Genomic DNA, 26,466 nt, shown 5'->3' with positions numbered 1-26,466 from the left:
GCTGGGTGTGAGACAATCCTGACACAGCAATTGCTCTTATCGCAGCCTCGTATATAAAGCGGAGTCACAGGGGCAAAAGCACCCAGGATAGTGCCACCTGCACCAGGGGAACTGCACTTCTAAACCACCTGCACCAGGAGAAGACCACCACTAGCTCTTCTGTATCACCTGCACGAGGAGAAGACCACCATTAGCCTTCTACACCATCTGCACCAGGGGAGGACCACAAATAGCTCTTCTTCACTACCTCTTTCACATCACCTGTACCAGCAGAGCTGCTCTTCCATACCACCTGCACAAGGACAAGACCACCATTAGCTCTTCTTCAGCACTTGTACCGCTAGCTCTTGTATTCCACCTGCAGAAGACCATCACCATCATCTTCTGTATCACCTGCACAAGGACCACCATTAGCCTTCTACTCCATCTGCAGAAGGAGAAGACCACCATTAGCTCTTCCTCACTACCCGTACCAAAAGAAGAGTACCATTAGCTCTTCTATTCCACCTGTAGAAGAAGAGCACCACTAGCTTGTCTGTACCACCTGTACCAATCAAACTGTTCTCCTACAACCACCTGTACCAGGAGAAGACCACCACTAGCTCTTCTGCACCAGGAAAACAGCTCTTCTATATCATTTGCACCAGAAGAAGACCCCCACTAGGTCTTCTGCACCAGAAGGCCACCATTAGCTTTTCTGCACCATCTGACCATCTGCACTAGCCAATCAGGACTACTAGATCATCTGCACCAACTAGAAGAACATCATTAGCTCTGCACTACTTCTTTTTTTGTACCACCAGCCACTAGCTCTGTTTCAGGACTCGAGAACATCATCATTGCTCTGCCGGTAGCACAGTAACTCTCCAAGAGCTCCATCAGCTGGCAGATTGTCTTGGGCTCCATCCTCTGACAGCTGCGGCCCTGCTGTTTGTTTTGTTGGATTTCAGTCTCCTACATTGTTTGTTGGGTTCCCCTTGTTGGTGGTGCTGCGCTGCACACTAGACTTCTCACCCTGGCTAAAAGAGTGCCAGCTGTCTGCTGCCATATGCACACTGACCCTACAGACTGCATGAAGAGTCCGTCTCTGATCCACGTAAAGAGCTGACAGTGGCCCTATACCTGACCCCACAGAAAGACCACTGATTACCAAGAGCCTTCCGTAAGGACCACTGGTGCACAGCAATGGGGCGCTACACTGGGAAGACCTGCAGGCTTATCTTCATGTTGGTCATCACCGTCATCTTCTTTGTAGCAGAGTTAGTTTCTGGCTACTTGGGCAACTCCATCGCCCTGATCTCTGACTCCTTTAATATGTTGTCAGATTTGATCTCTTTGTGTGTTGGGATCACAGCCTCCCGTGTATCTAGGCGAAAGAGCAGGGGACCGAATGCTACCTATGGGTACACCCGTGCAGAGGTGGTGGGTGCGCTGAGCAATGCAGTCTTCCTCACCGCTCTTTGCTTTACCATCTTGGTGGATTCCATTCTCAGGTTGGCCAAACCGGAAAAGATTGATGGTCCTGAGTTGGTGTTGATAGTGGGTGCACTTGGATTGGGAGTGAACATCTTGGGTCTATTGGTCTTTCAAGACTATGGTGCATGTATGCGTTTCTTATGTGGTCGTAAAAAGCAACAAGAACCAGAAGAACCCAAAGAAACCTCCAACGGCTGCCTTAACGTCACCCCATACCAAGCTGGAGGGAGCCAAGGATCCGAGAGCTCAGACAAGACCTTAGCAGGTGCCTTTCGGTTATTTTGGGAGGGTATTTGCGATAAGTAAAACGGTAAATGTTGGACCCTCTATGGTCTTGCAACCTAAACTTGGGGTCTTCCAAGAACACTACAAAATTAACCTCTTCGTGACCGCAATATGCCTTTTTACTGACCTCAGTAATAGGCTTTAAATCGGCACATACACCTTTTTAAGGCGGTGGCTTGACTGACTAATGACAGCCAGGCTCCTGCTCTAACTGCCAGGAATGGAGAAATCTCAGATGCTGGCAGTTTAACCCCTTACATGCCACAAAAGCAACTGCAGTTGTAAGCAGATGACAGGAAAGGGGGCTCTTTCTGTCACCCATCAACACCCCACAGTGTGATTGCAAGGTACCAATAGGCTCCTATCACAGTGGGAAGCATGACAAAGGCCTCCATGTCTACCATGTAACCCAGCCTATTAGATCCCCCCTCCTGCAGAGTCTAATGGCGGCTTCACACGAGCACATGCGCAAATGACACGATTCAGTGCAATGTATTTGTGTTATGAATGCCTAATGAGGTCCAGATGTGTTCTTGTTTCCATGGATTGTGCAGCGTATTGCGCATTTGCGCACCTTCCATAGACATCCATGTGGACCTTTGGTGCACAAAAATAGAGCATGCTGCGTTTTTTTTCTGTGGACGCAAAAAAAGGAAATGTGAGCGAACCCCTTGAATGGTTCTATTCTGTGTGTATTGTGTGCACAAATTTTGCGCATGTGAAACCGCCCTTATAGACTGTTGTCACGGGCTTAATAGAAGGCACTACATAAGTATTGCAGTGTACTATCCTAGTGATCGAGCAATCACATCTTCAAGTCCCCTCGGGGGACTAACAAATAGTGTCAAAAAAGTTCAATAAAGTTTAATTGAAAAAAAAAATCCAGTTTAAAAGAAAATCTGCATTTTTTCCCCCCAAAAACAGTTTTTTATGGATAAAATACCCCCCAAAATTTTAAAAGCAACACATAAGGGGGATTACCGCATGCATAACGATCCAGGGAATGAAAATATTTTATTTATTGCGCAAACGCCATAAAAATAATTTTTTTAAATGCCACAATTTTTTTTTTCGTTCACATTCCAAAAACTGAAATAAAAAGCAATCAAAGTCACATATAAGTAAAATAAAACTTCTACTCTTCCCACAAAAACCGAGCCCTCACAGAGCTTCGCTGCCGGAAATACAAACATGCCCCGGGTCTTAGAGCTCGGAGATGCAGAGTCAATTATGTTACTTTAAAAATGTGTTTTAGTATGATAAAATACTAAAAAGTGTAAAAGTTCCTATAAACTTGTTATGGCAGGAATCGTGCCGATCAGATAGGAAAGTTGTGTTATATTTACTGAATGGTGACCGCTGTGAGAACAAAACCCAAAAACAATGTCGGAACTTCTAGTCGTTTTTCCATCTCCCCCCAAAAATGGAGTAAACGTTCTACAGCCCGTTATATGGACCCCGGAGTGCGGCCAGTGATACATCCCAAGGCCTCATACGGCTGCCGGCGAGTTATGGCTCTAGCTGTGTAACAATGAAAACGGCTTGGTCCTTAAGGCACAAAGTAGGTGGGTCACTAAAGGGTTAAGTTAGCTGTAGGTTTTTGTGAAGGGTCCATCTCTGGGGCACATTAGGTTGTTGTCAGACCTTCTATAATCCTGTTATTGTTATCTTGGGATAAAGAGTTCTTCCACAGCAATGAGTCACTGGAATTATCTCCCTTATCTGGGGTCACGAGGGTTAATGGCCTCCTTATCTCACAGGGGCCTTCATGCCGGCAGTTTCTGATACCTTTGCAAATCTAGAGCCTGCCTTGTGTGAAGTGCAAAAAAATGTTGATATTTTCAAAAATTTTGGCTATTTTTGGAAAACATCTAGTCCAGGCAATTTACAGTTACACAGGTGGAAGCCAATTGATTCGAGTCCCTCGATTTCTGTCTTCCATTACTAAAAAAAGGGCAAAAATATTGGGCAATAGTTACCCGGCCAACACGGCAACATACAGCAACAGTTGTGGTTGCCCAATATGTTACTGTGGGTCCAACTGTCCCCGTCCCGCCCCAGATTAAGATATTTAGTAGCCCTTCTGCCAACCAACATATTTTAGATTGTGTAATCTGGAATTTTTGTGGTTGACAGTATTATTATTTTTAACCCCTCAGTGACTGGCTGATTTTCTGCCTTAAGGACCAATAGTCGAATTGCAAGAGCCATAACTCACTGACTCACCTGGTATTTTTGGGACAAGTTGTATATATTACTGGCCGCACCCCGGGGTCCATATAATGTGTTGTAGAAATTGTATTACATTTTTGGGGAGGGAGATGCCCCCCTTCCCCCCCCCCCCCAATTCCACTATTGTTTTTGGGCTTTGCGTTTACAACATTCACCAATTGGATCGGCACGATTACTGAGACACCAAGTTTATAGAGATTTTAAAAAAAATTTTTTATTACCTTAGGACAAAAAACATGCTTTTAAAGAAAAACAATTGAATCTGCATCGCCGCATTCTAGAAAACAAAACATTTTTATTTTTCCGTCAGCGGAGGTCTGTGAGGTCATATTTTTTTTACAGGAAGAGTTGGTTTTTATTGGTGCCACTTTGAGGGGCGTGCGACTTGGATTTCTTTTTATTGCATTATTGGGAGGCAAAAAAGAGAAAAAAATTGGAATTCCGGTGATAGTTTTTGTGAGGAAAAATGGGCAAACTTTTTTGCACTATTTTTTAGTCTCTCAAGAGGACCTGAAGATGTGATTGTTTGATCACTAGAATAGTATACTGCATTACTGATATACTGCGTTCTACTATGCCTATGACAACAGTTTATTAGACTGTGCAAGAGGCGGGGCCTAATAGGCTGAGTTAACATGGCAGACATGGAGGCCTTTTTCAGACTTCTGGCTGCCATGGGAACCTATTGGTACCTTGAGATCATTTTGTGGTGTGCTAACGGGTCACGGGAGGAACCCACCGCCCCCTGTCACCTGCTTATATGCTGCAGTTGCTATTGATTGTGGATTAAACTGCCAGGATCTGAGATTTTTCTGTTCCTGGCAGTTAGAGCAGCAGTCCGGCTGTCAGTAATCAGCCAGACCACCACCTGGAGGGCTCTTTGAAAGGAACGTTTATCGGCTACCGTTTTCACGGCTGGACGATATATGCTACAGTCTGATGCATTGGATTCCAATGCATCAGATCACATGGCCGTATTCCCGCAGCGTGAAAGCGCCCGGCCGGGCCAATATAGTGGCAGATGCTTTCATGCTGGGCCGCAAAAATAGTCCTGAAACTATCTTTCTGACCAGAATACGTCGACTGCTGCATGGGCTCCTATGGGAGCCACTGACAGCGGCCGGAGAAGGGAGGTGGGAGGGAGTTTAGTAGCGTGACTGCTAAACTCCCTCCCTATTCTCTCCTCCCCTCCGGCTGTTTGCAATGGGAGGGACAGTGGCGTAGCTAAGCGCCGCCCCGTCCTGCCTCCTCCCATTGCAAACAGCCAGAGGGGAGGAGAGAGGAGGTGAGCCGGGGAGGGAAGGGCAGGGCAATGGCATGGCGGCCTCAGCATATATGCACCAGGCCTATGCCGTTTGAACGGGCGTACAAATGTTAGATTTGTGCACCCGTTCACAAGTTTTTACGGCGCCGGTAAACACACGTAAAAATGCCTACGGCATGTGAAAGGGGCCTAAAAGATGTATGTGCAGGTTTAAAGCCAATTAGGAGGTCAGTAAAAGGCGTATTGGCTGTCACTAAGGGGTTAAGTTAATTCCTAACCTTGTGAAAGTTAACTTTTTGGATTTAATGGGGAAGTTCACGTTTAGGAATTATGACCTGATAGAGAGAGCGCCTCCGGGTCCGTTTACACCAAACGATATATATTGTTTAGACGAGTGAACGATGTCAACGATCGCTCAGTCAGCCTGATCACACAGATACATCGATCGCTCAGACAGCCTAATCACACAGATACATCGATCGCTCAGTCAGCCTGATCATACAGATACATCGATCGCTCAGACAGCCTGATCATACAGATACGTCGATCGCTCAGACAGCCTGATCATACAGATACATCGATCATTCAGACAGCCTGATCATACAGATACATCGATCGCTCAGACAGCCTGATCACACAGATACATCGATCGCTCAGACAGCCTGATCATACAGATACATCGATCATTCAGACAGCCTGATCATACAGATACATCGTTGGCTCATTCACATTAACTGTATAACTGAGAGGACGGAACCATTAGTGAACGAGCCAACGATGATTCCTGTGCCTCCATAACATGACTGAAGAACAAAAAGGAAACAATTTATCGCTTGTCGTTCGGTCGCCGGCTGCATTCACACTGAGGTTTTGCTTGTTTAAACAATTTTTGGAATGTATAAAAGGGCCTTTACTTCAGAACTGGTTTGGGGCATGTTGTTCCTGTGTATCTGGGGAGCTGCATACCTTGTTCTCTATCGGTAGCACCTCCTATTAAGTTGGTCGTCAAAGACACACCTTTACTTATGTACATTTACACAATGGTGTAAGCTCTCTCAAAAAATTTAAAAAAATTCAAGATCTCATTCTCACAGGCCCATGTAAAAAGTGAACTTCCCCTTTAAATGCTAATCATGAACATATCTCATAATGTAATTCAACAGAACAGCTAATGATCTCTAAAGAATAAGCAACACTTTAAAGGGATTGTCCCAAAACTTCAAATTGTTACACAATCATTCTGTGCTTCCTGGTTGCTGCTGAGCAGGACATGTGACTTCTGTAGCCAATCAGTGGCCACATCAGTGCCCTTCTATAGCCAGTGATTGGCTGCAGAAGACTGTGATTGTAAAGCAATTTTAGGTCATTGGAAACCCCTTTAATGGACCACAGGAGGTCAGGGTGTAGAAGATCTTTCAGGGGGCTAAAGATTTTTTTTCCTGCATGGCACCGTGATGTGGAAATAAAATCACGGCATGTTCTATCTTGTGCGTGATCTCACATCGCAGCGCCTATTGCCTTCAATGGGGCTGGCGGCAGCATCGCACCATGTGATGCGAGATCTCCCATTAAAAACCATGGGAGAAATTCTGTGAACCTCCGCCACGGCTATAAGCCATGGCAGCCAAAGTGATGCCAGCCTGTTTTTATGTAAAAACGCCTTGCATCCTCAGTGGATTTCACATGGATTGCGAAGGCGATATCGGAACGTGATTGACGGCCCAATTCCACCCTCACCCATGTGAAGTTGGCCCTAAGAACCGGGCCCGATTGTGGCTTTGCCTGGCTGCAGTCTGCTGTTATAGAGAGTTGTTTAGGTATCTTGGGTATATGAGAATCTTTTGTTTTCGGTGGCCCAACCTGTTGGTAAATGGAGAAGGTCCTGAGTTCTTCTGAGGCCACCGTCGTCCTATAATGCTGCAGAATGTATAATTGTTGTCGCTGGTGAAGCTGAGTTTTTTTTGAAAAACCGGTGTTTCTTCTGTTTGTAGAATTTATACACAACACAGCGTTTCTTCTTTGGCTACAGGTGACTATATAGACGAGCAAGAATCTGACCAAGAAGAAGAAAAGGTCAAGAGTGCGAAGGATGCGGCCGCCCTCAACATTAGAGGTAAATGAAGGTTGTGCTTTATGACTTTGTGGCCCGTAGCCCTTCTTGCATCCTCAGTAGGACTTGTCCCTGCTATGGGGCGGCCTACCAGCTGCTTGGGATAATCTTGTGTATATTGTCAGCATTTAGGGCTGGGATACGGTAATTCTGTGCCATAGGCAGATTAGGAAATTGACCCTCCAGCAACTCCTAGAATCGACTGAAAGCCAATTTACTCTCTAATGAAAGAGATTTAAACACATCTTAAAAGAAACAGATGGAGGCAGAACAAATATTTAATCTGGTGACTGACTTTACTTTTCTTCTCCATTCAGCCCAGACCGTCCTGATGATTTTTTCTTGAAGACTGCAGGGCCCTCTTCTGCTTCAGGCTCTGTGCCACCATTTGACGTCAATGTACAATATATCTTGACATGGGTGGCAATGAAGCTCAGTATAGCGCGAGTGCCTGGAGATGAGGAAGACCAGCCAGCAGAGAGGATCAGTGAGCAATACAAAAGATGCTTATTGGTCAGAGGGTCTTCTGTAACAGTGATCACTTTCATCACTGATGGAAGCACTCATTGTCTGGAAAGTCAAAGGGGTTGAACCAAGATAACAAGTTATCTTCTGTCCACAGGCTATCCACAGGATAGAGGGTAACTTGCTTATCAGTGGAGGTCTCACCACTGAGACCCCCACTGATTTGGAGAATAGGACACCTGTCTACCGTTCCCCTGTCATTGTCACTTCTCCCTCCACAGTGACGCAGTCCACTCTTTTCAGTACATCATATGGTGTATATTTAATAGTATCATTGAAAAACACAACTCGGCCAATAAAAAATAAAGTGGGGGAGGAAAAACCAAAAATGGGGAAAAAAAGGTGCTGCGTCATTAAGGTGTTAAAGACATACAAATATGAATCTGCAGCGCCCTATTCCAAAACCCATAAGGTTTTTATTTTTCCGCTTACGTAGCTATGTCAGATCTTGGTTTTTGCAGGAAGAGTTTTACTTTTCATTGATACATTCAGCTTTCTGGTCCCTTTTTATTGCATCTCCTTATGAGGCGTACTGACGAAAAAACGGCAATTCTGATACTTGTTTTTAATTATTTTTAACGTTCACCTTGTGGAATAAATAACTATATATTTTAATTGTTTGGGTCGTTATGCGGCAATTCTTGTTTAAAAATCGTTTTGTGGAGAAAAATAGTTTTTTTTTACTGTGGATTCCCTTTTTTTAAGCTAAACTTTATTGAGTTACTTTATGTACTCTAATTTTCAGTCCTTGAAGGGGTTCTTTAAGATGCAATCATTTGATCGCTAGCATAGTACACTGCATTATGTCTGTAATGCAATATATTATGCATATGCTGTCAGGCTATCAGACTCTGTTGGAGGTGGAGTCTGATAGCCTGAGATACCTGCCAGACATGGAGCCCTTTGCCAGTCCTCCTGCTGCCAAGGTAACCTATCTGCACTTTGTGATTATGTCGCGGAGGGTTGATGGGTGAGAGGGGAAGCCTACAATTGACTGCGACATAGAAGGGGTTAAACATTCGGGACTTGAGGTTTCTCTGCAGCGTCCAAGGAGCGGGCCCTAGCCTAGGAGACAGCGGGGATTAGTGGTAGGCCCTTGTCATGTTAGCTCTACTGTCTCCCACCCGGAGGGTAGTCAGGGGCTCGTTCAACAGGGCAGGCTATGAAAGTATGGGTAACCAGGGACTTGGTTACCTGGTTTCTTCTGCTGGATTGTCACTGGTGACGCCACCGTTCCTTTCTCTGCGGTGATGCTGGTTATAGAAAGATAGTCCACACACAGAGGAGTTTAAAACAATGCTGGGAATGGTCGGCAAAGCTGCTTTATTGGTAATCCAATATCAAACAGTTCAAAAGTACCCAAGTCCAATACAGCATGGCTATAGACAGAATTAGTGGTGAGACAGGGAGGCAGAACACAGGGTGAATACCGGGCCCACAGTCCTAGTTATCTGTGCAGCTCCGCTCCTGGAAAATCACACACTCTTTCCTCTCCAGACTCTCAACCTGTCAGCACTCACTTCTCAGACGCTTCTCAATGCTGCATGGCAAACTCCTCTCGCTCACAGGGGTTTGTAATTACTCCGCGGTCTCATGAGATTAGATAAGTCCAAGGGAGTCGGGTGATACCTTTCGGCCTCCTCCATTCCTAGTAGCCTAGGCTAGACTGGACTGCTGCTAGACCAGGCTCTTTGCAAACACACACTGACTGACTTGCACTCACATTCTGAAAACATAAATATAAAGCATGGTCAGGTGACCACAGACTCACAACACAAAAAGGATACATTTCCAGACAGAGACGACTCATGCAGACATTAACTCTTTCAGTGCTGCAGAGGTGCACCATATATACTCCATGCACACTGAAATTGCTGACAATACAAAGGCATAAGACAAATATAAAAGACACTCTGAAGTGGCCTATAGGTCTGAGCCTCTACATCTCTGCACCCAACCAGCTCCCGCTAGACTGCAGGAGCGGCAGCTTTAAACCTGCGCCGTAAGTTTATGATAGCGTGGGTTTAAAGCCCAAGACCAAGTGCCGTTTATTTATGACACTTGGTCACTGAATGGTTAATATCTTAACTGCATTGGCACCACTAGCATTGGCATCACAATTTAGCTAGCAGGAAGCTAGTTGGTGCAGGTGCCAAACGTTGGACCCTACTGGCGTTGATATTGATGGTTTGACCTACAGATAGGCCATCAATATCAAAGTCCTTAAAAACACTTTTAATAACTATATTTTCTCTGAGCCCTTGGCATGTTGCTTGAGGCCTCCGCTCCCCGCAGCAGCCACGCTGCCTCCCAGCCTCTGCTCCCCCCAGCAGCCGCCTCCAGGCCTCCGCTCCCCGCAGCAGCCCCGCCGCCTCCCGGATCTCTGCTCCCCCCAGCAGCCGCCTCCAGGCCTCCGCTCCCCGCAGCAGCCGCCTCCAGGCCTCCGCTCCCCGCAGCAGCCGCGCTGCCTCCCAGCCTCTGCTCCCTCCAGCAGCCGCCTCCAGGCCTCCGCTCCCCGCAGCAGCCTCGCCGCCTCCAGGCCTTTCACCGTGTTTTTCTTTGACAAAGTTGACATACTTGCAGGCACTTATCCAGGTGGTAGAACAGGTTTCCAGCTGAAATGTCACCTGCGAGGTGTCTCCGCTGCAAACAGGTCTTCCCATGATTTCTTAGGTATGTAGAGGTAATTGCCCCGGACTCGGGGGCTAAACTTAACTTGTCAATAGGAGGCATTTAGAGAGCTCTATTGTGTCCAGAGGCTATTCCACAGGAACCTGTTGGTCCTCGCTCAGCAGGGGGTATCGGTGCTCGCCTAGATTGCTTAGTATATGTATTACTACTTAGATTTAATCACTAATAGATTGGCTTTATGCATTTACATCAGTGGTGGGCAAATAACTGTGGTGTCCCAGGATGCCATAATGATCCCTCTACAACCCTAGTAGCACATCAGGAGGTGCATAGCAGCCGGAAAGTCACAACTTGTAGACGGCTGATGTGAACATTTGTGGTATCTTTTTCACATTTGGGCTTTTTTATTTGGACCATTGAGAAAATTTTGAAGTGCAAGAAGATTCGCCTGTAGTAACAGTCAGCAAACAACTCCCAGCCGGGCCAGCGTCAGCAGCTGGCACACCTGGTGCCCACTGAGCCTGGATGCCCACTCGGGGTAGAAATCAATTGTATCCATATCTTTAAGCCATAGCAGGGCCTATAAATGACTCGGGTGCCACCGCTGTGCCTATAAATGACTCGGGTGCCACAGCTGGACCTAAAAATGACTCGGGTGCCACAGCTGGCCCTATAAATGACTCGGGTGCAACAGCTGGACCTATAAATGAATCAGGTGCCACAGCTGGGCCTATAAATAACTCAGGTGCCACAACTGGGCCCATAAATGACTCGGGTGCCACTGCTTGGCCTATAAATGACTCGGGTGCCACAACAGAGCATATAAATGACTCAGACGCCACAGCTGAGCCTATAAATGACTCAGGCGCCGCAGCTGGGCCTATAAATGACTCGAGTGCCACAGCTGGGCATATAAATGACTTGGGTGCCACAGCAGGGCCTATAAATGACTTGGGTGCCACAGCTGGGCATATAAATGACTCGGGTGCCACAGCAGGTCCTATAAATGACTCGGGTGCCACGGCAGGGCATATAAAGGACTCAGGTGCCACAGCAGGGCATATTAATGACTTGGGTGCCACAGCAGGTCCTATAAATGACTCGGGTGCCACAGCAGGGCATATTAATGACTCAGGTGCCACAGCAGGTCCTATAAATGACTCGGGTGCCACAGCTGGGCCTATAAATGACTCGAGTGCCACAGCTGGGCCTATAAATGACTCGAGTGCCACAGCAGGGCATATTAATGACTTGGGTGCCACAGCAGGTCCTATAAATGACTCGGGTGCCACAGCTGGGCCTATAAATGACTCGGGTGCCACAGCTGGGCCTATAAATGACCCGGGTGCCACAGCAGGGCCTATAAATGACTCGGGTGCCACAGCAGGGCCTATAAATGACTCAGGCGCCACAGCTGAGCCTACTCGGGTGCCACAGCAGGGCGTATAAATGACTTGGGTGCCACAGCTGGGCCTATAAATGACCCGGGTGCCACAGCAGGGCCTATAAATGACTCCGGTGCCACAGCAGGGCCTATAAATGACTCAGGCTCCACAGCTGAGCCTACTCGGGTGCCGGACTATAAGAAAGGTTCCTCATCATTTTGAGCCATGTATTGAGCAGTGATCAACAAGATTGACGCTCGTTGAAAAGGCTTTTAGACAGATTGATGCAATGTATTAGGATGACATTAAAGAGATGGTCTGTCCCCATTACAGTATTATCATTGTTGGCAGCACATTCCCTGTTCATGTGCGGAGATCTATTGCCAATAATGATTTTTATTTTGGCCGCACAAAAGATGTGATCATGAACTAGTAATTGCTCATTTATAGGCTAATTGAGTGCAGCGTCACACGGCCCCCTGATTGGGCAAATATACGCTCCTACGACTGTTCTTGCCTGATCGTCGACCTGTGTAAATGGGCCTTATAACTGAAGCAAATATCTGAGATCTCTGCATTGAATAACTCTAGAACAGTCGTCTTTTTTGACTGGAGGGATTCATCTCCGTATGTGTTCCACATTAGAGATGAGCGAGCACCAAAATGCTCGGGTGCCCCGCAATGTACGGGGTCGTCGCACCAGATCATGGAGAACTGTTGGTGATGGAACATACAGGAATTTCAAGGGTAACTATCGGAGGGGGTTGAGAAGTGCCAAAAAAGCCATTGAAATAGGTTGTCTCATGCATCTAACTCCTGTTCATATACCCTATGCTGTGTGAACATCATGGAGGGGTCCTGGGCTTGGGACCCCTCTGTTCGGACCAGAATGGAGAGCTGCTCTGTACAAGCTTCTTCCTTTCGGGCAGACTAGAGTTGTGTTACCTGAACTGCCATTCATCTCAAGGGCCAGCTTCTCTTGGCAATATTAGCTTTTGATCAGGGGATCGGAAGTAGGATGAGGGGCAATCATCTGCTTGCCCTGGGGGTCACATTCTGGGAGGGGTGGTCTCTGATGAGACAACCTCTTTAAGATCTGTTAGAAACTTGGCTTTCCTGTTGCCAGTACATTCATATTTGTGATCCTGTGTTGTTGTGGTCTGGACCAAGACGTTGCTCATTATGATCTAGAAATCTGACATGGACTAAATTTAAAGGAGCACTCTGGGCAGAACTGATACATTGTGTCATGCCCAGGCGGGGCCTGAGGGGCGGAGCATGAGCCATTGATACACAGAGAAAATCCCTGTGTCATGCTTTACTTCTTAAAGTGGCTCTCCAAGTTCACGACAAAATTCTGTGCCGGGACAGAAGTAGCGGAGAGTATATTACCTGCTGTTCTTCTTCTCTGCTGATGTCCTTCCGATCCTCCTGTTCACTATCCTGTTTTCAGCTGTTGAAGGTAGCCACTGCAATTTCCTACTCAATGCACACTATGCACTGCTCTCTGGTTGGCCAGCCATGATCCCGTGAGCAGTGCTGGCCAATGAGAGGGCAGGTAGTCTGTGAGGATTAGATATTCTGAGGATTGTGTCGACCATCTTTGACAGCTGAAAGCGAGACCCGGAACCGATAGAGCAAAATATCAACAGTAGGTAATATTACTGCTTCCTCCCATCCCAGGAGGGTCACTTTAAGGCCCTGTGTGAGCAATAATTTGTTCTCCTTCAATCTCAAGAAGTAAAAAAGCATTTTTGCCGGTTGCGTTGGTGATAAATATGTCTATTGATTTACATTGATTTCCTGTCTCTTCAGGCGTTCTGCTCCATGTGATGAGTGATGCGCTGGGGTCTGTGGTTGTCGTGGTGGCAGCCGTCATATTTTACGTACGACCCCTGCCCGCTGAAGCACAATGCAACTGGCAGTGTTACATTGATCCCAGCCTGACGATCGTGATGGTGGCCATCATTTTATTTTCTGCCTTCCCCCTCATCAAGGAGACGGCCACCATCCTGTTCCAGATGGTCCCCAAAGGCATCGAGGTTGGAGAAATCGGTAAGAATAATTGATTCATTTGGACGTCTTCCATAGAATCAGTCCTGGGCATATTTCCACATCATGTATTGGGATTTTATGGTCCTGCAATAGAATTGCAACAGAAGGCACTCTAAAACTGTCCGTATGTGTTTACCTAATTACCGGTCTAATTACTGATGATTGATGGCCACTATACTCAACCACATTCAAACACTGAACTTTAAACCACACCTTTGCTCAGAGAGTTCGGTCTGGTAAGTTGGTGCCCAGATCGTTTGCCTGCATGACCTGACATACAACCGAGGGCCATATGGTGACCCATCTCATGTGCACAGCCAGCTTATGGATCTCTTAAGAAATCTAAGTCTAGGACCAGATGTGAAAAGAACATTAGCCCTTGTAGCTGCATGACACACACAACATATAACCATCCTGTTAAACTAAATACACTCTTTGTCAAAAACCCTTCGCCCCCAGAAGAAGTTGTCATTTTGCTGTAAAACCCGTCCTGCGGTTCCCATCTCAGGCAGATCTGTGGATGATGAGAGTTGCGGTGATTAGATGGACGGTCTTGTCACCGGAGACCTTAACAGTGGTTCCCCCCTTGGCCTATAAGAGGCTCTCGGAGGCTCCTTGTGTGTAGTGACCTCTTCTTCCGCTTGTAGACCTTGTTGACCACTAGACGCCTCTACGATGCAGAGAAGAGATTTCACCCCGTTACCAGAGTTCTACAGCACCGCTGTCATAATCAATTGCATTCGTCTTAAAGATGTGGATACAATTAATTTCAAAGAACAAGGACTGGATTGATGCCACTCCAGAGTGGGCCACTCCAGGCTTAGTTGCCCTGACACCTGCCCGGCTTTGTAGGTGCTGACGCTGGCCCAGACTGTACATCCCCAAATGTGAATGACGAGATGTACAACCAACTAATGACCGCTCCCAGGGGATTAGATGATTGTAGGAATGGTCATTTGTCCTCATGAAGCTGAACGTCTGCCGTGTGTGAATGTCCGTGAACAAACGCAAATCAACATGCAGTGTTGATTGGCAATTTTTTCAGCAGGCCAATTCTCAGCCCATGTAAATGCGCCCATAGACTTCCACTCTAAACACCAAATAAGAATTAACTACTGATTACAATATGTGCAGCTCTGTGTCCTGACTATGTATAAGGCAGCTCTTTCTCCCCTCTACCAGCAGGAGTATGATCTCCAGAAGCAATAAGCTGCACTATTCTGGTAGTACTCCATACTCCTCATTGTACTCCATACTATTTCTTGAGGTCCGCGGCATGACGAACCTCATGGCTTACACACTACAGGTGCCAAAGTACACCACTGATTTCAGAGTCCTGCGTCACTGCAGACTCAATGCATTGCAGGTGCAACATGATATCTCCGAAGTGCCCTGTCCCCCGTCACAGTAGATCACATCTACATGTGGTATCGCTTTACCCACTCAGTTACACATGCCATCACTTACTAACATAGTTAACCTGAAGCATAAGTATTGAGTCAAGTCCACCTCGCTACAGTCCACATCTGAGGTGATGCGCCCCCAGTCTGTATTCATTCGCCATTGCCCTTAGCGTGTGCGCACAAAAACGTCTGAGAGCGGTCTCACATTGTCTAGTAGCACTGTCAGTGTTCTGGGTCCATAATGCCATTGGTGTCATCTTCAGGGATCGGTTCCCCTCCAGGAAAGGAGATTCCTTCTCCTCCAATGCGGATTGCTGTCCTTTTCGGCCCCCAGGCTGTCCAGTCTTTTTGTCATGATGCTGTTCAGCCCTTGGTCATCGGGCTGTGTCGTTGCTCTTCCTTTGCACACCTCTCCAGTATGGGCACTGTATGGTCACCACAATACAATAGCCGCCACGTCTCTGCAGGCCTCTCTGTAGTCCTTCACACTTTGGATGCTACTTCTGCTGTTGTGCTGCTAACACTCCTCACTGTGACGCAGCTCAAGTTCTTTTACATTGCACCTACTAAGCCTCTAGGACCTATTCTGGGGGCGGGGCTTACTCTACATTATCTTCTACCAGTGGGCGGAGCTCCATTTCAATAGTGCTTTCAGCACCTCAACATGATGCCCTGCGTCCTTCACCTTCTTCCCTCTCTGGCTGCGACTTTGGGCAGTAGAGGGGCCCTTACACAGTGCTGGCAAGCCCCTTCTTCACCTGGTGCTTGACCGGCTCCTACATCTGGGGCTGCTTCTGTCAGCAGCTGTAAGCCACATTTTGTAGAGGACAAGAGCGGAACAGCGGTCCCGTCTACTTATACCCATCCTATACAGTAACCTAAAAACAAAAGCAAGTCCGCACACATAATGGAAGATTAAGACCGGATCCTTCTGGAATCGGATCAAAAACATGCGAGGCCAAATGGCATTTATACAAGAATTCAGAGACGGCTTCCTTGTAAGAACACAAAGGCGCACGGAGCATCGCCGGCGGCGGGGAAACAGGCGGTGGCACCAACAAACAGATCGGCTAGTAGAATATAATGCCAGTAAATGGATGTAATCTCCTCCTGGGCAGATCGTGAGCTGCTGGGATCACATAGGAAGACTTGGGGTTCGTTCACACCAACGTGGGAGATTCCGTAGGGAACGTCCATCGCCGAAATTCCCTAGAAAACCGGACACAACAATGCCGGGCTGCTGTCCGGAAATCGAACGGACCGCACTATAGTCAGTGAGGGTCCATTCGGCCAAGGGGTGCTGCTTCCCTGCTGCCCCAATAGAGCAGGAAAATTGAACTCCCGAACGCGGATGTGAAGGAGCCCGGAGCGTTTATGGAAGAATTACAGGTGTAATAGCGAACAATTAGTAAGTCGTCGGCATCCGATACGGGGGATTCCCCAGAGCAATTAGGAGTAAAAAATGTCTTTAAACTATTCTATTTTGGGGAGTTTAGTGATTCTGAGCGGGATTTAAAGGGGAACTCCGCATAAATCAGCTAGTATTCTAATACGGGGGATTCACTCAGAAGGGCAAAATAACATTACGGTAGTCCGTTTCAGGGAGTTCTGAGATTCTGAGCACAAATTAAAGGGGAACCCCCCCCCCCCTAACAATCAGCAGATGATTTATTATTTCAATTTGTTTTTTTAAAATTTCACTTGAATCTCTCCAGGTAACAGAATTTCCTTGGTTCCCAGCGTGAAGAGTATCCACGAAGTCCACATTTGGGAGCTGGCCGGTGGGAAGAACATCGCAACGCTCCATGTGAAGTTTGAGAAACTCGAGGACTACACCTCGGCCAATCGCAGCATCCGTAAAATCTTCCACGCAGAAGGCATCCACGCAGTCACGCTTCAGGCTGAGTTTATGGGGGCGAGGGACTTCTCCTTGGCATGCAATGCGCCATGCGTCTCCAGGAGCTGCGAGGAGCGCCTCTGCTGCAGCCAGGAGCTGCTGCCATTTAGTGAGATGAATGGCAAGAAAGGCAAGTCCGCCCAAGTGTGGGTCAGAAGTAATGACTTCAATGCCGATGTTCAGATTCCGATTGATCCCAGTTATGTAGAAATTCCGGAAGTGAAGGCGATTACCAATGGGCTGAATTCAGAAAATCAGGCGCTGAATGCTAAATGCACCCGGTTTTAAATTATTGACTTGGACTGGAGGGCAAAATGACCCCCTGAATTATATTTGCTGTATCTGAGGACCCAAGTGACTTACTGTACATATCCATAGAGCAGGTCACGACGTAGTATATAGGTTTATTCTTCGGTTGTGGCATACAGACATCAGGACCGGCACCATGAATGTGTTAGGATTGTGGAGTACAACTACAGAGAATGCACAAATATTGGGTTGTATTGGGTGAACGATGGCGGAGAAGCCATAAACTGGCAAATTGTGGGCACAAAATTGGCACCTTAAACCCTCCAGACATTTGCTACTAAATTTCTAGGGGAAGGTTTTAGATTCAGAAGGTGACTCCTTAAAGGGGTTGTCCAGTTGTAAACTACTGATAGCTTTTAATTAGGAGTTGTCATCAAAAGAAGATCGGCTGGCATCCATCACCTGGGACTCAGTTGTTTACAAGATCGGCGTGCTTATGCACTGAGATGATTTCTGAAGGGAGCAGACAGCATCGTTCCCACGGTAGTGGCCAAACTTGGTATTGCAGGCAAAGTTCCTATTCATTTTGATAGAACTTGGTCTACAATATCAAGTCTGACCACTGCAGTAAGAACAGAGCTCTCTGCTTCCTGCCATTGTAAGAACAGTTGAGCGGTGGAGGTTCTGAGTGATCGACCCCCACCAATCTACTATTGATGACCTGTCCTAAGGATAGGCTATCCCTTTAAAGGGGTTTAAAAAAAAACATTTCCAAATGTTTTTTTTTACACTGGGGGTCACTTATCTAATAACCAGACCAGGACTATCTTCGAAGAGTGTCTCTTGTTCTGGAGGAACCGACATGTCCGTGCTTTACATAGACAGCTGATTGATTTAATTAGGAACGATGCAATGCTTCATTTCACCTGTGATGGCGCTGCAGGGAAATTAAACACTTGCTTCCTGGTTTCACCATAGAAAATTCCCCCACCAAAAAAAAAGATTAGTCCATAGCAAACAACCCCTTTAAAGAGCAACTCCAGTCACTACTGATAGCACAGTGGGCTTTTCTAAAGACCCTCCTAACGGCGGGATTGGGGACTCTCTATTTTGTATGGGTGGCCACTTAACAGATGATGTTGGGAGCAAGAAGGATCGCATATATTGATTTTCCCATCATGCCTCAGGGGAGAGAATAGAATTCAAACTGGGAGGAGCTTTCATCTATGGATAATATATTTTGTGTAGGCTGCAATAGGGAAGCAACAATAGCAGCTAACCTGACAGACAGAACTGAATATTTTTATTAGTTCTAACTACTACAATACTCCCCCTATAGACAAAAATATAACTAATAAAAGACTGCCCCCTATAGACAAAAATATAACTACTATAATACTGCCCCCTATGGAGGAAAATATGGATTTAAAGGTTGGAGAATTGCCATTTTTGCCTGGAGGTGCCTGTAAATGGACTGTAGAGCTTTTGAATGTATCTAAGTGACCTTTAACATGACCTTTGGTTTCGGGACAAATTTTTGTTTTTCGAAGAGTGTGGTATATTACTTGCTGGCGTTCTTCTATGTCGATGTCCCTCCGGTCCACTAGTTTCGGGTCCTGTTTTTAGTTGTCCTTGATGGCCGCTACAATTTTCTAGCTAACTAATGTACACTGTGCACTATTCTCAGATTGGCCGGCACGGATCACTTGAACATAGTTGACCAATCGGAGAGCAGGTATAGCGCAATAATGCACTGTGAGGATTAGGTAGTCTGAAGATTGTGTCGGAGATCTTGGTTGGCTAAAAGTAGAACCCAGAACTAGTGGATGGGAGAGGCATCAGCAGGGAGGTAGTATAACTGCCCCCCGAGTCTCAGGACCGCAGAGTCACTGATCTTATAGAAAGATGTTACTTGAATTTTTTGTTGTTGTTTTGTATTTTAATACCATTTTCTGAGCTGCTCTGAAGTCAGTTCTTTGACTTTCACCACAATCACTTCTCAGGTATAAAGTCCATTGCTGTATATATTAGTGATTAGCACACAGTGAGGTTGTCATATAGTTATATACATTAATTAGGTAATAGAAATAATAGATGGGAATTAAAGGGGTTGTCCATTTTGAAAATCCATTTTAAATAAACCAATAACGGATTACAAGTCTGTCCCGGATTCTATTAGGACCCGGCATGTCTGTGCATTACCTGGACAGGCCATTGATTTCAATGGAAACTGTGTAATGCCGCGTGTCTCCTGTGGAGGTGCTGCAGAGAAATTGAACACTCGTTAATAGCTGATCACTGGGATCGCCAGGAATGGGAAACTCTGTGATCAACTTACGAACCATCAAACAAAAAAGGAATTGTGCAAAGCGGAGAACCCCTTTAATACCCCAGTATTATACATATTTGTACTCATGCCATTAATGAATGTCTGAAACTTGAACATATTTGAGAAATTCTGCTATATTTTTTCATTGTATTTGTCAGATTGTCATTACTACTCTTTCGATTTACGTAAAATGCAAAAAAGTAACATTTTTTTTCCCAAAGAAGAAATGATGTGTAATAAATGTGACCTTATGGTGGTCTATAATGTATAAGCTACAATGAACATCAATGACCCCTAAAGCTTTACCTCGTTAGTTACATTGGGGGGATTGTATGATGAGCGTTGGCTGATGTGATGGTATTATCAGAATTGCTCTCTTTACAAACTGTAAGTTCCCGTAACAAAGAGGAGGAAACCAAATGACCTGCAGGAACCGTTAGAGAACCGCGGCCAAGTGTGGCCCGCCATGTCATTTTATGTGACCCGTAAGTTCCGGGTGCAGTAGAGCCTCTTCTAGATGGAGGTCCTAAGATGTGCCAGGAAGACTCTCTGGCACACTGAACTTGTTTTCAAACTACCGCTGGGTACCGGGCTCATGGCTGCCATCTTGGTCCTACACTACAATGTTGGTGCATGCGAACTGAGTGCAGTGGCTGTTACTGCAGCCCCTGGACCCTTTGGTGGACATCCCCTGTCTGCTCCTCCCGCTGAGCCTATCCTGCAGTACAGCAATGCTTGCCAGGGATCAGACTATGAGGCAGCTTGTACATCCCGGCCGGTCCTGTAGAGGACAGTCTCTTCCAGCCTGTCTGTCTATGTCCTATGATCCTTCGGATCAGCGAGGATGTTGTGGTATACTGCTGCTTAACCCCGTGAGTATCGCCTCCACCTGAAGGAGGTTTTAGGGACCTTTCACCGGTTCTGATGACTCTCATCATTTTTCCTATTCTCTGACTACCTCTCAGTATAGAATCAAGTCTCTGTTGGGGGACTTGTGCCCTAATTTTTCTGGACTGGAGCCTTGCTCTGTTTGTCTGTTCTCCTTTTTAATATATGCTTTAAAATACAGTCTTACAATAACAAACATCCCTTTAAAGGCGACCATAATGCTGATGTAACCTTCGGTGAAATGAGTTAGAGACCCCATCGCTATATGGACTGTATGAGACTGGAAGAACGAGGCGACCTTCTTCAAGAAAACACGCCAGAGGAGGAGACTGAATGGAGTGATGGATGCACAATGCGACTGCCGGAGATAGCTGGAGGCTTGTAATCGGCTGTTTGTATCAGCTGCATTGAAATGAATGGAGCAGCGCCGTGCCGTACGTGTGACCGCCGCTCCATGCAATCCTTCCACCACCGCAGGTGGGTGCAGTGAGTGCATAGTGACAAGGGAGGGACACAGGAGCCCCGTTCTTGAGATGCGTGGGGGCTCGGTACTGAGACCCCCGTTGATCAGACCTTTATTATTAAGCCTCCTGTGAGTAGATGATAAATCTCTATTGTGGTCCATCCCCTTTAAGAGTGGCGCTGTTTCTGGATACAAGCAGCCACATTTTTGTAATCTCATAAAATGCCTTTGACCATGCGGTTTGTATGACGGCTCTAGTTCCCACATGACAGTCTTTACATCCACACAGCTGATATTTGATGCACATTTGATGCAGAATCTGCATGAAATTCACGGCAAACCCGCATCATCAAAGAGCCCTAATGCTTTCAACCGCTTTACGCTATAGGACGTACGTTTATGTCCTGGCTGCCGGGTACTAAAAGGGGTTCTGTCATTAGAAACAAAAAATCAATACTTCCCTATTCCTCCCGTCAGTCTCTTACCACATCTTCTCCTCGCCGATCTTCTCCTGGCTCCTCTAGTTCACCAGGTCACCTCCAGCCGGCCGGATCCTCTTCTTCCTGTTATGTAGCCTACATTCTCTGCAGTCTCCTTCCGGCAGGTCCGTGTACCCGGTCACTAGTGACGTAGTGTTCACTGCCTAGCGGTGAATGCTGAGCTATTGCCAAGACTGCGCATGCTCACTGTCTCGCCGCGAGTGTTCATATACTATTCCTGTGAGACACCTCGCATGTGCAGTCACGGCGATAGCCCGGCAGAGGATTCAGCATTCCCTGCTAGGCAGTGAACACTACGTCACTAGTGACCGGGTACACGGACCTGCTGGAAGGAGACTGCTGAGAATGTAGGCTACATAACAGGAAGAACAGGATGCGGCCGGTGAGGAGGTGACCCGAAGGACCGGAGGAGCCAGGAGAAGATCGGCGAGGAGAAGATGTGGTAAGAAGACTGACGGGAGGAATAGGGAAGGATTGATATATTTTTTAATGACAGAACTGCTTTAAGGCTACAGGACAGAAATCGAGTCCATGACCTATGCCGCAGGAGCTAGCTGTGACTGACAGCCATCCTTCTGCTGCAGCAGCGGGGATTGGTAAAAAAACACAGATCCCTGCTGTTAACCCCTTAGATGCCATAATGTATGCAGCTCGCAGCATGGGAAGGGTTCAGAGAGGGAGCGTTCTCCCTCTGTAATTATAATCGCAGTTGTTTCTATTGTTAATCATCCCCTCCTAGGAGCGCTAGCCTACTTCTTGTATTCGCAAGTTCCTTACAGGAGCATAAAAAAATGTGTAAAATATAGTTTTTTTAAAAAAAACACATTTTTTGCCTACTTTCTCCTCTTTAAAAAAAATACACACTATTTTTTCTGCCCAGCAAAAACTAAAACGAAAAAAAAAAAACAAATGGGAGCCTAGATGCGTATTTTATTGTATAAAACATAATAACATTGATCAAAAAAGCTGTATGTACCCCAAAATGGTATCAATAAAAACTGCTCCATCCAAAAAAAAAAAAAATATTCTGAGATTTGAATGCAGCGGTGCAAAAAAAAAATTTTATTCTTTCCCCCACAAAAAGGATTTTTATTGTGCAAAAGTGGAAAAACCTAAAAAAATATATAATTTTGGAATTGTAGGAACACGCAGAAAAAATGTGTCGTGTGATTTATGCTGCACAATTAACGCTGTAAAAAAATCCACAAAAATCAGTGGCAGAATTGTTGTTTTCTCTCGCTGCCCCCCTATAAAACTTTAGTAAGTTCTACAATACATTATATTTACCCCAAAAATTGTACCAATGAAAACTACAGCTCATCACACAATAACCATGCAGCCCTCGTACGGCCGTGTGGACGGAGAATAAAAAGGTATGGCTTCTGAAAAGTGGAGATGGAAATTCTCCCCCAAATTGTTGTGTCCTCAGGTCCAAAATAGGCCGCGTCACTAAGGGGTTAACGGGAATCTGCGCCACAGACTTACCGCACGGGGTTTACTGCTCATGTATTTCCAATTCAGATGTGTTGTCCCTCCTCGACATGGACTCCATGCTGAATCCGCGACAAAAGCCTGAAGGCTGAATTACTCCCCGACAAGAACACGCGGTAAACCGACGCGCAAATCTGAGGCTCGGCCGCGGATATCTGCCTTGGATTTTGAAATAGAAAAGTCCAAAGGGGATTCTACCGTGTGAACACCGACTTAAAGAGCTGATCGCCACGTGACGCCGGGCAATGCTACACAGGCGGCCATAAGCGGAGTCTACAGGAAACGGCTCACATTGCACTTCCCTCTTATAATAGGTCCACTGGTTTCAAACTGGAGCAGCAGTTTACAAGGACTGTCCAATTACTGGGCAACCCCCTTCAATAGGGCTGTCTGTACTAAAATAATACATTGAACTATACTTACGTCTCTGCTGGCGTGCAGATCCAGCGCTGTAGTCCCTCTGTGGTTACGGCGCTTGTTGTGATAGCTGCTGTCACAGGAAGTCAGGTGACCACTGCAGCCAATCAGAGGCTGTAGCATCACGTTCCCAAACTCCTGTCATCATGGAGCTGAGGATGTGAGCACTGATGATTGGCTGAACAAGCGGTGATGCTGCAGTGATCACCTGGCTGCAGTTACAGCAAACACTGGGACCACAGCGGGACTGCAGCACTGGATTCTGGTGGCGACGGAGAGCTGAGTATAGCTCAGTGTATTATTTTACTACAGACTGCCCTATTAAAGGGATGTTGTCTGGTAAAAGGACAGCCTCTTTAAATTTGACACATTAAGTCCCCTGTTCACTACTGAAGCAGAGAATTTAGGAGGTGAAGCAATATCCCTTCCGTGATGTCACAAGTCCCACTAGATTGACCCCTTCCTTTCTATATGATCCTCGGACATCGGCCCGCTTGCAGTAACGCTTCCAAGACTATCGATAATATCTCCTGGCGCCCTAAAGTTAAAGGGGTTATATGAGATTAGAAAAATAGTAAAGGCAAAATAGAGCAGCGCTGCTTGTGGGGTGAATGTACCCAACCAATGGGAAGGAGCGCTCCGGGGAAGATGGATGCACCATGGGGCGGACATGCCTAAAGGGGCGGAGCACAGGCCGGTATCCGGGCTTACTGTGTATGCTGGATGGTAGAGCGTTCACGTCACGAGCGGCCGAGGTTTGAGGAGATTTGGGGAGGATGGTATACACATATATAATGGATAGTTTATATCGCCTGCTGGTTGTTGGGGTCTCGTAGAACAGCTGATGGGATTTGGAGGAAGAGAGTTGAGGAGGTGGGGTGGGGGGCTTTTTATTCTTTCCATTTTTGTATGCGTCTATATTTTTTGGGGGGGGGGATCATGACTTGCTTAAATATAGTTCTACATAATTGCATTCTTTGGGCGGTAATGATCTGTTTTATGTATAATGGGGCGGCCTCACATTTGTGTTGGAACTTTCAGTTGAAGCTTCTGCCGCAGATCCGGCTTAAAATGCTGGAAGAAGAAGTGCTGCATCTTCAGTCTGACCGCCGGGCAGCCGAGCGGAAACCAAGCGGACCCATTACAGTCAATCGGGTGCGTTCAGCGCTGTTGGGTTCTGTCCTGAGACGGAGTCCTCAGCCGCGGGGATTGCCCTTTCCTGTTGTCCAAATGGGTCAGAAAACCCTCGGCGCAGGTGTGAAACCACCCTAAGACTAACTTCACATGGGCAAGCGCAACATCGGGCGCAATTCACGGCCTGATATCGCACTCGCCAACATGCGATTTCTCTGCAGATTTGGGGCGTCTTTATGTTGGCTGCGGAGTTTCTCCCATAGTTTTCAATGGGGAAACCTTGCATCGCACCGCGTGGACCTAGCAAGTGGTGCGATGTGAGGGAACGCCCAAAGATAGGACGCGCCACAATGTTTTTCTGGTGCAATACACGGGGAAAAAAAACGCTCATATGTATGGTTCAGATTTGCGTGCCTCGCCCGTGTGACGCGGCCGTGGGCTTCTGCGCGGCCAAATGTAGCAATTAAAGGATAATTGGATTTAAAACTATAATTGTAATAAGAAGGATCTGATATAAAGGGGGGGGGGGGGCTGCTGCCACGGCTGTTGGATGTTTAAGCGCCGGACGGTCGTCCTGTGTGACGGTAGCTGAGAAACATTGAGTAATGACCCCCAAACTCTGCCTACTTCTGTAGGTGTCTGTTACGGCCAGGCTTTTTTGCACTGGGGTAGAACGGTCCACCCGCCCCACCATGATGTTTGGATGGAACGTCTTGCCTCAATGGATGCGATGTGCGATTGGTGGTGAATTCCACACAAGATTCGCATTAGAAGTCGTGTTACAACCCGCAGGTTTTGATGCAGACTTGCGGATTGGCTGCAGGATGACCTCTGAGGATATTCCGCCGCGAAGCTGCGCCGTGTGAACATGGTCTTATTGTATAAAGGGTCACCCAATCCCATGCAGGATTATACACGGTGATCAGATGGGATCAGAAGGACCCCATTAATTGTTCAGTCCTTTCCCTACAATCTAACAATGTTCTGTATTGACTCTTTATTGACTCTTTATTGACTCTCTTCTCTTCTGTGTTTTTATTAGTTTGTAACTTTGTATCTCTTTTGACGTAAATGTAAAAATGTTATAGAAATGGAATAAAGTCTTTATTTTTGTAATAACCTTGAGTCGTTCTGTTGTGGAATCCATCTTTTCTAGAGCAGAAATGTTAGCGGGCTTTTTAACCCCTTCACTCCCAGGCCATTTTCTATCCCTTTTATTTTCCTGATGACATAGCCGGGTGAGACCCGTTATTTGCGGGATGAGTTGTTTTGTGTAACGGAATCATTTAATGCACCTTTAATGTATTCCATAACTTTTTAAATGCTTTAGGGCTCCTTCACACGAATGTATTGTTACAGCGTATTAGATGCGCGGGTTTAGCATCCGCAATATGCTGTACCAATCTGCCGTAGGCTCCCATGGTGCCGCTCACAATAAAGATCGCAGCATGTTGTATCTTAGCACACATACACGCAAAGATAGCGCATGGCAATTGGCGACACACAGCAAGTATGTAATGTCATGGCGTACATACTGTGTGCCACGCGATCGCTCGGTGCGGGCGGCAGGCTTGCCCTAAATCGGATGAAGTAGAGAATAAAATGCAATCGCTCCATCGTTCTTTGGGTTGCGTTCTTCCAGCATTCGTAGTGTAATATAATGGCTTGTTAACATTATTTTGCAAGTCAGCGCGATTACGGCGCTACTACGTTTATACCGTATTTTTCCATG

At 46.4% G+C, this 26,466-nt stretch overlaps 1 protein-coding gene across 1 annotated transcript; it reads left to right on the top strand.

Moving 5' to 3' along the window:
* SLC30A10 (solute carrier family 30 member 10) lies at window positions 1-21,684 on the top strand. The gene is made up of 4 exons (XM_066595083.1): window positions 1-1,741; window positions 7,287-7,370; window positions 13,724-13,963; window positions 17,082-21,684. The coding sequence occupies exons 1-4, from the start codon at window positions 1,186-1,188 to the stop codon at window positions 17,549-17,551; spliced, it is 1,350 nt and encodes a 449-aa protein (XP_066451180.1). The 5' UTR covers window positions 1-1,185; the 3' UTR covers window positions 17,552-21,684.
* The last annotated feature ends 4,782 nt before the right edge of the window (window positions 21,685-26,466 follow it).

Source organism: Eleutherodactylus coqui, chromosome 3, assembly GCF_035609145.1.
Source record: "Eleutherodactylus coqui strain aEleCoq1 chromosome 3, aEleCoq1.hap1, whole genome shotgun sequence".
Lineage (NCBI taxonomy): Eukaryota > Metazoa > Chordata > Amphibia > Anura > Eleutherodactylidae > Eleutherodactylus > Eleutherodactylus coqui.
Note: the sequence above shows the minus strand (reverse complement) of the source record. Positions and strands in the feature narration are given on the sequence as shown.